We start from the raw sequence: 14,782 nt of genomic DNA, 5'->3' as shown, positions 1-14,782 counted from the left end.
TTGACACTTTAGTCATCATATTACAGCGCATTTATTATTTTGATGCCGACCAATATCAAGCAACCTGTTTAAACCTTTACCAAAATCTATTTGATTATTGTTAAATAATAATAAATAATGATATAATAAATAAAATTTGATTTATTTTAATTTATCGATTTATTATCTTTAGTATCGATAGTTGTTGTGAAACGGTTATCTTTTCGTTATCAAATCATGCTGTTAAAGTGCTAACACTATCCAGCTGACGGTCAGTGTGTAATGGCGAGCAGGAAGGACAAAGCAGGGCCCCGGCATCGTTGATACTTCGACAAGCTCAATTATTCCATATTCTGCCCTTTCCAAAAAAAAATAATAATAAATTCTTGGAGATATGTTTTAAAACGATTTCTAACCGTTGGGATAAAGACACGACAGGACCTGTAAAAATTTTCAAAAAACGTGTTTAATGAATATTCCGGTAAGTTTTACCAGGCTATTTTACGGTATTTTGACCCTTTCCCTGGGTAGTTTACATTTTAAAAACATTTTCATTATGCACCAAATCGATTTTACATTTGCAAACTGTAGGCACATACGGTGACTCAAAACAGTGCAGAAATTAATTTTTGAAGTCTTAACTCTTGTGTGTTGAGCTATGAACGGTTCATACACTCCTCTAATCAATTACAAGCCAGTCCGTTTTGTTTGAGACAAAAATTTTAACTCTATTGTACAAGATAATATTATATTTATAATTTGGTTGTTGGGTGCCTCTCCCTACTTATATCCTTGATCCACCACTTAGGATAGAAGCCCATAATGGGTTCGGCAGGCCAAAACTGCGAGGACATTCGTCATGATCATTAACTCGGGGTGAAATAAAATAATGCTTTTCCACACGTACATACACTCCTTGGCTAAATTATAGGCCACTCCATTTTGTTTTTTACACTAATCCATTATTCTAGTCAAAAGATTATATTATACTTATATTTAGATCGTTTGCAATCATTGTGATTGGTTATCTTTGCCTCTCCCTACTTATAACCCTGATCAACCGCTTAAGAAAGAAGCCTTAATGGCTCTAAGACCAAAAGAGATAGACCAAGATGATTGGAAAACCAACAACACTATCACTCACAGACCTCAAGAAGCACTTTTAATCATTATCTGCACAAATAATAGTCTGGTATGAAAATATTGATTGACAATAAGACCTGTTCATTAAAAAAACTGAGAAAATTTCATGAATTTTGAGATTTGTTCTTGACACCTGCGGAGTGATGAACCTCAATCAAACAATTCACTGAAGATGTCAAAATGGTGAAAGTATCTTTACTGACCAAAAAACGCGTTGTTTAATGGTCAGCATTACAAAAAAATAAATTTACAAGAACAAAAACATTCATACAGTTTTCTTGTGTGTTGGAATTTTATTGCACAGCTTTTTTGCTAATGTTGGACCTGGCATTTCACATGCTTATGCTTATGCACTCACAAATTATTGTTAAAAACCTGGATTAGCTTAAGCTTTATCATTCCTTTCAATCACATATATACTCCTTGACTAGTATTATAGTAACATCATTTTGGTTGACAAGATTAAATTACATTTGCACTTCAGTCATATCCAATCATTTTGATCGGTTGCTCTCTTTGCCTCTCCCTATTTTTATCCCTGACCCATCACTTCATGGGTATCAGATGGCTGAAGATAGCAAAATGCTTAACAAACCAACCCAGCAAAAGTAGACAGACCAAGATGGTAGAATCACATGATAAGTTTAACCCCATAGGAGGAAATCTCACGATTTAGGTTAGATTTATTGCAACTAGAACAATAAAAAAATCGCTAACTTAATCCAACAAAGTCACCGACAAACAGAGATAATGGTACCCTACTCTTCAGGAACTTATAAAAGTGACTTGACTTCACACAAATCTCACAGACCCTTCACAAAGATGCAAAATGCTGAAGAACACCTAACATTGACTGCAGAGCACCAGACGCCAAAATGTTTCCTGGGCCTGAATAAAGCATTTGAAATGAAAAGGAAGTCATCTCACATCTTTGAACACTCCACAGTCAACACATTAAACAGCACACTAACATTTTTTCTGTCTAGGTGCATATTGATAATGTATATAGAAACATATTTTTGATTGTCACAGTAATTTTTCAATATTTGATCTCATTTGTTTGGCTCTGTTTTGGAGTTGTAGGTTTTTTTTAACATTGGACTTTAATTTTTGGACATTTTCAGCATCTTTTATACTTTGCACATTTTGTTCAATCCTCACTGATTCAGTCTGCTAGTCCAAGATGATCAGAAAATACCAAATCAGCCAATAGATACTATGGAGTACCTCATAATTTATTATTTTAAATTATTTATTTAGCTTTAACATATTCACATAAATAATAAAAAATAATAATGAAATAAAGTACAAAACAAAAATTCTCAACTGCCTATTGCGCAATAGATGCTGAAAAGATGCAAAAATTAAAATTTGTATTACTTAAAAAATCCATATATATTTAGCAGTCATAATCAACCATATTAATTATTTCAATCAATTAAACTTTTTAACTAAGGTCTTGGTTGAAATAAAAAAATTAATGTCACGAGTGAGATTTGAACCCACGACCTTCGGCTGAATTCTGCTGAATAGAAAGGTCGTGGGTTCGAATCCCGCTCTTAACACAAACTTTTTCATTCGACCAACACCTTAGATAAAAAGTATAATTAATTCTAAAAATAAAATGTTGCACTGGCTGTGAATTTGGCTTTTAATTGTGGGTTTCGACATCACTGAAATGTGTTTTGGCTTTGTCCCATATTCAGTGAGGTCAGTTCCTACCCGGTTAGTGTTGCAGTGCCAATTCAACATTTGTTCATTGACTCGCAAACTAACATTCATCATCAATTTAAATTTTAAAAAAAAATTAAAAATAGGCCAAACAAATGACATAATGGAAAAATACAGATTTTAAAAATGTCCCAGAAACTTTTTTTCCTCTACATTTATTGCTTTTGTAAAAATTCTAGTTAAGGTAATCATTTAAGTATTTTTTTATTTATACAGATAAAAATATACATGCAGATAATAACATGAGAATCGATCATCATTTCAGATACAGTGATGAACAGTATCGGAAATACTTGCACAGAGATAAAACAGAAATATGACGAATGCTTTAGCATTTGGTTTAGAGAAAAATTTCTTAAAGGTGTGACAAACGATGAGTTTTGCGAACCTCTATTTAAAATATACCAGCAATGTATACAGGTACATTTTTCCAAGCATAATTTCGTTTAACACAAATGAATTTTCAGGATAAGGCATAAATGGAGGCTTGTCGCACTTTGAAGGAACAATATGATGCTTGTTTCAATGTTTGGTTTAGTCAGAAATTTTTAAAAGGCGACTATAATGATTCAATGTGTGCTGGGCTGCTTAAAGTTTACAAAGAGTGTGTTGAGGTATTGTTCAAAGTAGTTCATTCCATTGCAATTTGACCCTCTACAGTGTGAATGGATTTTTTTAAAAGGGAATCAAAATTTCAATCAGTTCAAAAAGTATAGTCAAGAATGTTTTCACAATTGCGAATGAGTTTGTTCTGTAATTAATAATTTGAAAGCATGAATGAAAAGGGATTTTAAGATCGAATGTATTTTTAATTTTTTTTTAAATATAATTTTAACTTAATTTGGTGGTAAAAAGATTAAATATAGAATGTTGCGTTTTTTTTTTTTTCTCCCTAAACACACCAACTTATTTTTATGCAATATATTTCAGTTACTAATGCATTTTGGGCCACATCCCTAGGCCCTCTTCAGAACTACAATATTATATTATAATAAATAAGCACTTGTTGTTATCAAAAACTGTAAGAACTTTTTTTTACCTATGTACATAAAAAATGCATTAGCAACGGAAATATATTGAATATAATTGGCATGTTTAGTTTAAAAAAATAAATAAATAAATACAACCAACATTCTAGGATATATTTTATTAGTGCTACTGAAAAAAAATTTTATGTTACAAATTGGCCAATTTTATTTATTTTGTTTTAATCTTTTTTTTTTTGTTTTTACTTTTTTTCCAGAAAACTATGAAGGAGAATCACATTGAACTAAAAGACACAGACATTCAACTTTTGGGCACGCACAAAGAGAACAAAAAGCCACCACCTAAAACATAACCCAACAAACTATGTGAATTCATATTTAATAAAACAACATTTAAACCTCACTTGAAAATCTTTATGTAATAAAATAGTACAGCATATAGCACTAGTTGCTTTTAGTATTTTTTATTTTTATTTTTTAATTATTTACATGGAATTTCCAAGTGTATATTGACTACACTATATTGTAAAAAAAAAAAAATTTTTAATATGTAAATAAATATGTACTTAGTAAATTTAGGATTATTTTGTACTGTCAAGTGTGTTATTAATAAACAACAATAAAAGCTCTTTTTCTTTTTTTTAACAAAACAAAAAATAATAATAAATTACATTTTGAATTTATGTGTTACAGTTGGAAGCATATACTTCCTTTTATCTACCACCTCATCCTAAAATCCTACTTAACCGATAAATATAATAATAGTGCTTTAATTTTTTTCATCGAATATAATATTTACAAATAATTAACATTTAGGAATGAACTTTAGAACATCAGCGGTCATCCAAGTTGACTTACAATGCTCTTTCACAAGAATTACAACAACTTTTAAAATAATGTAAACAAAGAACTTAAAAAGTATTTAGTATGTATTAATAACATTAACTACACAATAAAGAAAATTATTATTATTAATTTTAAATAATATATTGTGTGGTGATTAGTGACCGTTAGTCGATGATTATTCAGAAAACGTGAGATGCGGTCTGGTGTGATGTAGGTTTCAGAAAAATATTTTCTTTATCGTACCAACGTTTCGATCTTTATTGAGATCGTCTTCAGGGCCTGGGATTTACAAACATTGTTTAAATTTCACAAATACATGTAGGATGTGGAAAAAAAGTGAATTTATACAATGCAAAAAATATATTTTTTATATTCAATCAAAGTATTTCTACTCACTCAGTGTTTGTTTTCTGCGTAAGTGTGCCATTCTTGCGTGTCGTGTTAAGAGTGCCAGTGAGATATGGGTTTTGTGTTTATATACGTTGGATTTTGAAGGGGTGGGGGAAGGAAGTCGGTATAAAAAGACATTTTTGTATAAGGCGTCGGCTTCTTTGAGGTGAAAAAAGCCGACGAAGGGAAAAAACGTTGGTAATAGTTCGGCCAGATTGTCCTTTCAGGATTATATAGACGGGGATAAATAGGAAAAGGAATGCTAAATTGTTGAAAAATTAGACTATGTAAAAATGTTTGATGTGTGGAATGTGATGAATGTTTTATAAGTTTTGTGTGATGGATGATATATGTATGTTATCGATATTGAATTTGATTAATGATATTGGCATGCTGCGACTGAATTTACATGTGTCTGTTCTGTAATTGATGCTGTGTTTATCTCGGTTTATGTAAACCATTTCTAAAACGTTACGTTTATGTTTGTTTTGTTCTGTGTGTAATAATTATGGATTGTTGAAGTCGAAATTGTGTTTGTGTTCAAAATAGTGGGTAGCGAGTGCTGTAGGATTTTGCTTGGATTTTTTGCAATCATAGATAAGCTGCTTTACTCTCTTATCCAGATATTGGGATGTAACATGTAATGTAAACAATTGATTTTGTAGATATGTCAGATTTATTTGTTATTGGTGTGGGATCTTTAATTTTGGATAAAAGTGTTTGAATTGTTTTTAATTTTTGAAAGCAATTTTAAAGTTATCGGACGAGAGAAATGTGTTTAATTTATGTGATAGGCCATGAACGAATGGCATGGAAATGTATGCTGGTTTGTTTGTATTTGATAGATTTGATGTATTATTAGTACTAGTAGATGATGTTAGTGTTGAGTTGTAGTTGTTGATTATTCTGTTGATTAATCAACAGAATATTAAGTGTTTAGGGAGTGATTGTTATGGAGGATATGTTTGTATATCTTTATGTTCTTCTAGTGAAACAATTCATGGCTTAGGGTAATCATTCTGTGAAGTAATCCTTTGGCTGTGTTTATTATTGTATGAAGAGGATGGTGAGATGTAAAGTTGAGGTGCGATCTGTGTTTTTGGTTTTTGATATCAATCTGTGATTAATGTGCCATCTGGTTGTTTTATTACGAGTGTATCTAAAAATGGTATTGTTTTGTTGTTTTCGATTTCATGTGTAAATTGTAGGGATGGATGAAAGCTATTAAATGTATCTAATGTAATTTGAATTATCCTGAAAGGATAATCTGGCCGAACGTTTTTTTCCCTTCGTCGGCTCGTTTCACCTCTAAGACGCCTACTCCTTATACAAAAATGTCTTTCTATACCGACTTCCTTCCCCACCCCTTCAAAATCCAACGTATATAAACACAAAACAGCAATATCTCACTGGCACTCTCAACACGACACGCAAGAATGACACATTTACGCAGGAAACAAACACTTTGAGTGAGTAGAAATACTTTGGTTGAATGGTTATATTTTGCATTGTATAAATTCACTTTTTTCCACATCCTACATGTATTTGTTAAATTTAAACAACAAGAATTTTCGTTTCCCCAAGAGATTTCTATTAATTTTTATAATTATTCATAAATCGTGAGATGCGGCCTGGTGTGCTGTAGGTTTCAGAAAAACATTTTCTTTATAGTGCCAACGTTTCGATCTTTATTGAGATCATCTTCAGGGCCTGGGATTTACAAACATTGTTTACATTTAACAAATACATTGAGGATGTAGAAAAGTGAATTTATACAATGCAAAATATATTTTTTATATTCAATCAAGGAGTTTTTGTTAAATGTAAACAATGTTTGTAAATCCCAGGCCCTGAAGATGATCTCAATAAAGATCGAAACGTTGGCACGATAAAGAAAATGTTTTTCTGAAACCTACATCACACCAGACCGCATCTCACGATTTCTGAATAATCATATTGTATAAAGTATAATTAATTGAATTGTATATAATGACGTCATCGATAAATGGCCAATCACGCGAACAGAAACATACATTCAGGGAGGTTATTGTCGTGTTACTTCGTCGTTTCTAACTTCTCAGTCCGTAACTTCAAATTGTACTATCTGTATGATGACTTCCAAACTAAAAAAAACATCTGAGGATGAGCCGAAAAGAAAATTCGACAAGAAAAAATGGAGAGAAATTAAATACAGCAAAGCTGCGAGAGGTAATAGATGTAGATGTAATTAAAGGGTATAGTATACTGCGCCCTTTAAGAGCTGTTGTATCCCCCGTGCTCTCCCTAAAGCATTTCGGAGAGTCCTATTTCATCAAGAAACTTAATTATTAGGCCCGGTTTCAATGGTTGAAGCTCTTCTATGCACGCATTATACGTCCCAACAATTCCTCCTGCGGGCTGTGTAGCTCCGCAGTTTGTTGGTGTCTCTTCTGCCTCTTTGCAGAATCTGCATGTGCCATTTTGGATTATTGCATACTTTGACACATTCTGTAATTTCTTTTCTTCCGAAATCGGTTAGAAGATTCTTGGATTGCCTGTGTCAAATGAGCGAATTTCATAGTTCCCTAATTTTCTTTTTGTCCTTCTGTCTGAGATACTTGTTAATAGTGTGGGTTCCTATGCCACAGAAGGGTTCAGGTCCTGTCAGCGGTGTAGCAACTCCTTTCCTTGCAAGGGTGTCCATTTTCTCGTTGCCTTCTACTCCCATGTGTCCTGGGACCCAGCAGAGGCTGTCTTTATTCTGCATACCTAATATGTTTAGTTTGGTTTTGTAGTTCAGCACCATCCTTGAACTAATGATATTTGAGCTTAGTGCTTTGATGGCTGCTTGGCTATCTGACATGATAGCTATATTCTTGTTTTTGTATTCTATACTTAGGTTGAGTTGGTACATCTTTCGATTGCATGAATCTCAGCTTGGAAATGTAAGAAAAGAGATATGACATGGAAAAAGTTCAGTTTTAGTTGCAAATGCCAAAACTTTTTAACACTTAGTAATTTTTTATTTTAAAACTTTCACAGTGTACAATTTTTATACCTCTTTAATAATATTGAATTGAATTTATTGCTATGAAATCAAAAAAGTGCTAGGTTTTCATACGAGAAGTATGCAGTCTGTGGTGTGATGAGCCTGTTATTTGGTAGTTACCAATCATGTTGGGTTGCTTGTTCTTTCTGTGTTGGTCTATCGATGATGATCGTGACTTGAAAAAGGGCAAAAGGAGGGAAAATTCGAAAGGTTGTAGGTTGAAATGGGGAGTTGGTGCCGGAGTGGATCGAAGCCACGACAGCTCAAGTGGTTAGAGCAACAGTGTATTGAAGTTAGGTTAGGTTAGATAAGGTCGTGGATTTGAATCCTGCTCATTACACTAGCTTTTTCATCTCAACCAAGACCTTACATAAAAAGAATAATTAATTGAATTAATTAATATGGTGTTAGACCACTAAACATAAACGCATTAACATTATTAAAGTTCATCAGTCACTTCAGGTAGGGAGCAGAAAGGGAGACCCCCTGAAAATATTTGTCTTGTTGCTGTGCTCAACATCAACTCCCCCTCAATGTAAATATGTAAATAGCCGTAAATATATTTTTTTTAATTGTACTGTACATATATCTGTATTCATCAAATTACGTATTGTAATCAAAAATCGCACATTGTAATAAAATATTGAAAATGAAAAAAAATTTAGATTAGTAGAATTATTGAAGAAAGGATTTTTTTAAAAAATAAAATAAGTGATAATCAGTGTTTTCTTATTTTTAAGTGAAACAATGGGAAGAGAAGAGGAGGAAAGTTATGAAGCACAAGCTTAACAAACAGCTTAGGAAAGAAGGATTCACACAAAAAGACCTTTCCCAATCGTCAAATCAGGAAAAGGGCAGATTTAAAGAAAAGTAGGTTTTGTTTCAACGTTTAAATATTTGTTAAGATGTTTGTCTATTGTTGACAAAAAAGTTTTGTCAAATTTTAACAATTTTTATTTAACAGTCACAAACAAAAAGTCACCCTACAACAGACCCTCGCTGAAAAGAAAAAGCAACGGGAGCAAGAAGAACAGGATAGGCTGAAACGAAAAAAAGAGCAACAAGAAGCTTTACAACAGTATAAAATTAAAAAGTTGGAAAGGGTTAAAAAATTGTCAAGGAAAACCAGGAAAGGCCAACCGCTCATGAACCCCAGGATAGAACTCCTTTATAAACAACTGCAGAGTAGTATATCAACTTAAAAATAAGTATAATGTATTTTAATTTGTAAATAAAACATTTGTATTGTATCCATGTTTGTTATTTATACATAATTTACTTATACCTTTGTAATAAATCTGCAGTTTGATTGTTACTGTTCATTTTGGCCTGTCTATTTTTGCTGGGTTGGTCTGTCAGATGCAAATTATAGAAATGTAATACCTATATGAATATTATTTTTTTTAAATATGCATAGGAGTGTTCGATTTAATTTTCTAAAAAAAATTTTTTTTTACTTGTTATTTTCATGTGGTCTGAGAGTCCAATTATTTTATATTAACAACAATCTCAAATTTTAATTTATATGCTTAAAATATTTCACCCCCAAATTTTCTTAATGCTTTAAAGAAATAATTCGAAGTTAAAAAGAGTTAATTTGACAGATGAAAGCTATGAATGTGATAAAAAATCTTTCATTTCTAATTTCGACCTTACAAGCTTCATGATCGGTAAAATACGCGATATTGTCCAATAAAAAAATAGGAAAACAAAAACGGGCTTAAAATTTCCCCCCACATGACTCCTTCTGTGATACCATTTACATTTTTAACATCGTGTTAATTATTGAGCGCAGTAATTTTTTAAAATAATTTTTATGAGGCACAGAGGCTTTATGAAAGTACAAAATCAGCGAAAATATATAAGATAATGTAAACACAGTTTGTCTGGGATAACAAAATATTTTTCCTTCCAATGCATTAAACGAAGTGACAAAATATATGAGGAAATAATTTCTGTAAAGTGCAAGAAATAATTTACTAATTAATCTATATTATGTTATATTTAGCATAAATTATTTGAAGTGGGTGGTAGTTTGCTTTCAGCTGTTTTTGGGTTTTCTCTACAAATTATTTTTAAACCCAAGGACTATTCCAGTAGGGTACAAAAAAGGGTTGATTTGACAGATAAAAGAGCATGAAAAAATCTCGTTTTTAATTTCAACCGCACAAGCTATATAACCGAGTACAATATATTATGTTAGCTAAAAAATTGGAAAACAAAAATGGGCTTAAAATTTCCCCCTGCAAGACTCCTTCCAAGAGACCATTTACATTTTTAACATCCTGTTAATTATTCAGACATAATTTTTTCCTATATTTATAATAAATTATATGAAGCAGGTAGTAGTTTGCTTCCAGTTGTTTCTGGATCTTCTCTGCCAATTATTTTTAAACCCAAGGACTAGTTCAGTGGGGTAAAAAAAAGGTTAATTTGAAAGTTAAAAAGGGTTCATTTGACAGATAAAAGCTAAGAGCATGATAAAATCTCTTGTTTATAATTTCAACCGCACAAGCTGTATGACCAAGTTCAATACATTATAATGTCTGCTAAAAATAGGAAAACAAAAATGGGCTTAAAATTTCCCCCTGTAAGACTGCTTCCAATATACCATTTTTTAACATCCTCTAAATTATTCAGCACATCATTTTTTCTATACTTTTTCATGAGGCACAAAGTCAAATGAAAGACAAAGTACAAAATTAGCAAAAATATATATGAAAATATAAATATACGGTTAGTCTAGGAACAAAATATTTTTCTTCCCAATGTATTAAAGGAAGTGACAACATATAGGAAACACTTTCAGTTTGCTTTCAGTTGTTTTTGGAATTTATCTAGTAATTAATTTTAAACCCGAGGACTCATTCATTAGTGTAAAAAAAGGTAAATTTGAAATTTAAAAAACTATAAATGTGATAAATTTTATCATAAAACATGAAGGTTAAAAAATAATGAAATATAAAACCAGAAAATTTGTTCAAAATACGTTTTATATATTTTATAAAACTTTTCTGTTATAAAAATAGTTATAAAAATATAAGTACAAAAAAAAGTTAGAAAAGTTACATTATATCACAAACTTATGTTAATAAAATTGTTCCAATAATAAGTTACAAAATCTGTAAAAAGCGTACATTTCAAAATCATTTTTTATTAAAAGAAATAAACAAAACAGGTCTAAACAAGAGATCGCTTAAGAAAATGGTAAATCCTCAGTAAACCAGAGCCGCTCGAGTTTATTCGATAACCATTAATGTTTCTAATTCAATTTCTTTGTCCCTCCTTGGAGATTCGGTTTTTTCTTTGTCGTGTAATTGTGCAGAATCCACTTTTGATAACTCTTTCTCTTGTTTACCAGCATTTCTTCTCGTCAGGCAAATCACTTCATCACCCGATTCCTTCGGGTTTTTCAAATTCGGCTCTTCTTCCGATTTCGTGTTGCCTTCAGCCAAGAAGAAGCCGTGCTTGAAGGAAATCAATTCCGGGTACATTCCTCTAAGAGTCAAGACTATGCTCAATACATTCTTCATGAGGAACATGGAAGCATTTTGGCGAAAGTTCAACCAGAGGTAAAGCCGTACCGACAAAAAAGGTATATCTATGAGCACAATATGTGCCAGCATGTATATCATGGTGACAGTCTTAGCGACTGTATTAATAGACAAGTCAGGAAAGCTAACAAAAACAAAAAATTAATTCACATTAATAAATTAATTTAAAAAATTTATATTACCTCAACTGATAAAGCTTGACAGATGGTAGGAAAAAATTAATTGCAGCCAGGCCGAGCACTAAATCCTTAAAACCTTCTGTTAACTCTTTAGGACCTTCTAGGATAATGGACAAAAGGGAAACAGAGTCAAATATCTCTATTCCAGTTTTGGCACATACAGTAGTGACATAAGCATTCCTCGGAAGACCTCGCTTGACCCAATTGTGCCCTTCGGCAAGTAGAAGAAAAACAAAAGAAGACGATGCGATTGTCACCTGTAACATAACATCACTGCAACATCTGACAAAGTACTCAAGAAATTTAAGTTTAATCATTTAAACCATTTAATTTTGTTAAACATAACTATCAGAGTTAGTTAAATACTTGGTAATTGATGCTCGGTGTTGGTCGATGAGTCGGTGAACTTACTGAACCGACACTGGATTAGTTACTGGGTACTTCTTCACATGTGGGTTTGTTGAATTACTCAAATCAATAAAGGAACATCAAGTTCATCACTGAAGATGGCGCAATGCTGAAAAGTTAGTAGAACAAGACCCAGTGCAGGTTCAACATAAATACATGGTAGTTGTTCAATAGGTTAGGTCTGCCTATCCTTGGAGTTTGCCATCTTCAGTGGTAGGTTTGTGTCATAGGGTCACATTCTTAGTTATGTCAGCCAAACAACACTGATTCTCAGTGCATTTTCTTTAGTACAAGATGAAATGGGAAAAGACATTTTAACAGAAGCAAGCTGCAAAGGCAGCCCATGGAAGAACAGATCCACAAAAGCAGAAGAGGCAACCTCTGACAGGACTAAGTGTTGGATCAATCATTAATCAAAATATCTCACTGATGCTTTGCCATGAGTCAAAAGATGTCAGTCAATGCACTTTACTGGATGTTAAGGTGGCTCTAGACATGCAGTATTCGATATGTCCAATATTTGCTAAGTCTCGGGATGCTCGTCTTGGCATTACACATATGCACATGCGGGGTTTGGACAACCACACAGTTTGTTCAGAAACAGCTAATATTCACCAAGTGCCATTCAAGTCCTCAATGAACGACCAGTTGTGACGGACAACAGTGAAACTGTCTTGTTGTAGTTGTTTTGTGTAGTGGCTAAAAACTCAGTCACAGAATATTGCCCCACCCCAAAACTGAAAAACTGATCTTTGTGATTTGGAAGAGAAGCATTCCAAATTATTGGTTCAGCTTGGAACAGCTCGAGGAACTCCAGTGTTAAGTGTTAAGATGGACCAACAGCTATATTGCTGTTTCATTGATACATTTACACCAGTTAGGAATTGTTTATTATTTAAAAAAAAATTGAAGTAAATAATAAGTGTTGATTGAGGATTACAATTCATTCCTGAGTGGATGCTTTGAATTCAGCCACTTCACGAATATTCATGCACTTTGAAGCAGACAAAACCTACAATTAGCCAAGCAAGGTGTGCACCGAATATTGTCGCTCGGCATTTGGCCAATCCCGCATGGAGCCACCTATATGTTAAGCAGACCAAAGTATTTGATGGTTCCAACTGACAATGGCAAAGCAAGAGGTAAAATTGTCTTATCGGTTAATAATAGTCTGACTAACTATCACAAGAGAATCCATGTCTTGAGCTGTGTACCCACTAAGTACGCGAACCTGTAACTATTTCAAGTGGAGGTGAGGTCACAAACATGGTCGCTCAGCAAGAGATCCGAACAAGGAAGGATTAATATGTCATCCTAGATGGTGGCTAGTGCAGCATATATATTCATCTACTATTTTATAGAAGACCCTGACATTTTTGGCTAGCAAATTTCTATAAAAAGAGAGCTAACCATGACTTCCTGTTTTTTATAATTGGAATCTTTAGGATACCACAATAATGGGTATTTTTGGTACAGTGCGATAAGAACGAGACATTTTTCCTGCGGCCACTCCATGAGATTGTTCAATGTGATGTTAGGCTACAAGAGCGTACACACTATATAAGGTTCCACCCCAAAACTGACTGCCATTGGAACGCTCATGAAAATTGTTGAACGCTCCGAGTGCAGAAGTGTACACACTAAAGACGAACTTGGTTCGCAAACATGGTGGGTACGCAGCTTTAGGTGACGAGTCAATTTATGCCAGTCGATAACCACTTCCATAAGACCTTGTTTCTAAAGCATGGCATCACTTTTGTAGCTGTAATTTGTAGATCAAATCATTTATAAGGTAAAAAGAGGAAGTTACTTTGAGTAGCTGCGGCCCGAAGTGTTCCATGGGGTTGAGTGATTCGGCGAGACCGGACTCGAAGATGACGACGATCTTGGTGACGAGGATGACGACGTAGAACAGCCAGGAGACGTAGGAGAGCGGCATGACGCCGATCTTGGGTGCCGATGACTTGAGCCTGGCGCGGATCTTGGTGCCAATCCCGTCCTCGGCATCCTTGCAGACGTAGACGCGCACCAGGTATGAGTAGGAGGCGACGAGAGTGCCGATGAACGTGGATATGCAGAGGGCGTCCGCCGCGAACAGGAAATACGGCGTCACCGAGTCTTTGTAATGGGATATGATGTAATAGTTGAGGACCGTCCCTTGGAACATGACAACGACCGTCAACGACAAGGCGTCCAGAGCGTGGACGCCCAGCCTCTTCGGGTGTGCGCAGCAGCCGGGACCGGACATCTCGCTCGCTCACAGCAAAGTCAAAACATCTTACGATCCTCGGTGGTAGCGTTCGGATATCTTCACCTGTGGTGTCAAATGTCAATCCAAGCTTCTCGATGCTTGAGTTATAACTGGAAGGTTTCAAATTCGAACTTACAACACAGAAACATCACAGAATTCCAAATTTCAAATCCTATTCGCGCCTTATTTCTCTGATTGCTCTCCACAGGCCTTTGATCATTTTAAAATGTAATACATTACGCACAAATATAGTCAGTTTTACTGTAACCTCTCTATAGTCACTTTGA

The 14,782-nt window shown here is 33.8% G+C and overlaps 3 protein-coding genes across 5 annotated transcripts; 2 read left to right on the top strand and 1 right to left on the bottom strand.

Moving 5' to 3' along the window:
* The first annotated feature begins 192 nt into the window (after positions 1 to 192).
* Positions 193 to 4,348, top strand: LOC106664663 (TP53-regulated inhibitor of apoptosis 1-like). 3 transcript variants are annotated; one of them, XM_014390592.2, is made up of 4 exons: positions 193 to 460; positions 3,119 to 3,214; positions 3,321 to 3,467; positions 4,097 to 4,348. In XM_014390592.2, the coding sequence occupies exons 3-4, from the start codon at positions 3,333 to 3,335 to the stop codon at positions 4,190 to 4,192; spliced, it is 231 nt and encodes a 76-aa protein (XP_014246078.1). In that variant the 5' UTR covers positions 193 to 460; positions 3,119 to 3,214; positions 3,321 to 3,332; the 3' UTR covers positions 4,193 to 4,348. The 3 variants fall into 3 exon arrangements, with proteins under 3 accessions (XP_014246078.1, XP_014246080.1, XP_014246079.1); XM_014390593.2 differs by having other exon boundaries at positions 204 to 460; positions 3,070 to 3,214; XM_014390594.2 differs by lacking the exon at positions 3,119 to 3,214 and having other exon boundaries at positions 203 to 460.
* A 2,759-nt stretch (positions 4,349 to 7,107) lies between these two features.
* Positions 7,108 to 9,355, top strand: LOC106664437 (rRNA-processing protein FYV7-like). Its single transcript, XM_014390139.2, has 3 exons — positions 7,108 to 7,283; positions 8,844 to 8,973; positions 9,068 to 9,355. Exons 1-3 carry the CDS (start codon positions 7,184 to 7,186, stop codon positions 9,303 to 9,305), a joined length of 468 nt encoding a protein of 155 aa, XP_014245625.1. The 5' UTR covers positions 7,108 to 7,183; the 3' UTR covers positions 9,306 to 9,355.
* Positions 9,356 to 11,237: 1,882 nt separating this feature from the next.
* LOC106664636 lies at positions 11,238 to 14,773 on the bottom strand. The gene is made up of 3 exons (XM_014390550.2): positions 14,055 to 14,773; positions 11,840 to 12,093; positions 11,238 to 11,781 (listed from the first exon to the last, which is right to left on the bottom strand). The coding sequence occupies exons 1-3, from the start codon at positions 14,490 to 14,492 to the stop codon at positions 11,343 to 11,345; spliced, it is 1,131 nt and encodes a 376-aa protein (XP_014246036.1). The 5' UTR covers positions 14,493 to 14,773; the 3' UTR covers positions 11,238 to 11,342.
* Between the last annotated feature and the right edge of the window lie 9 nt (positions 14,774 to 14,782).

Source organism: Cimex lectularius, unplaced genomic scaffold, assembly GCF_000648675.2.
Source record: "Cimex lectularius strain Harlan isolate CLEC.00 unplaced genomic scaffold, Clec_2.1 scaffold13, whole genome shotgun sequence".
In the NCBI taxonomy this organism is placed as follows: domain Eukaryota; kingdom Metazoa; phylum Arthropoda; class Insecta; order Hemiptera; family Cimicidae; genus Cimex; species Cimex lectularius.
Note: the sequence above shows the minus strand (reverse complement) of the source record. Positions and strands in the feature narration are given on the sequence as shown.

Excerpts from the sequence above, each read along its gene's own strand:
- LOC106664663 (XM_014390592.2), top strand. The coding sequence starts at position 3,333 with ATGGAGGCTTGTCGCACTTTGAAGGAACAATATGATGCTTGTTTCAAT. Across the intron at positions 3,468-4,096 it reads TTTACAAAGAGTGTGTTGAG|AAAACTATGAAGGAGAATCA; the intron begins GTATTGTTCAAA and ends CTTTTTTTCCAG.
- LOC106664437 (XM_014390139.2), top strand. The coding sequence starts at position 7,184 with ATGATGACTTCCAAACTAAAAAAAACATCTGAGGATGAGCCGAAAAGA. Across the intron at positions 7,284-8,843 it reads ATACAGCAAAGCTGCGAGAG|TGAAACAATGGGAAGAGAAG; the intron begins GTAATAGATGTA and ends CTTATTTTTAAG. Across the intron at positions 8,974-9,067 it reads AAGGGCAGATTTAAAGAAAA|TCACAAACAAAAAGTCACCC; the intron begins GTAGGTTTTGTT and ends TTTATTTAACAG.
- LOC106664636 (XM_014390550.2), bottom strand. The coding sequence starts at position 14,492 with ATGTCCGGTCCCGGCTGCTGCGCACACCCGAAGAGGCTGGGCGTCCAC. Across the intron at positions 12,094-14,054 it reads TCGGGCCGCAGCTACTCAAA|GTGACAATCGCATCGTCTTC; the intron begins GTAACTTCCTCT and ends GTTATGTTACAG. Across the intron at positions 11,782-11,839 it reads GTCAAGCTTTATCAGTTGAG|CTTTCCTGACTTGTCTATTA; the intron begins GTAATATAAATT and ends TGTTTTTGTTAG.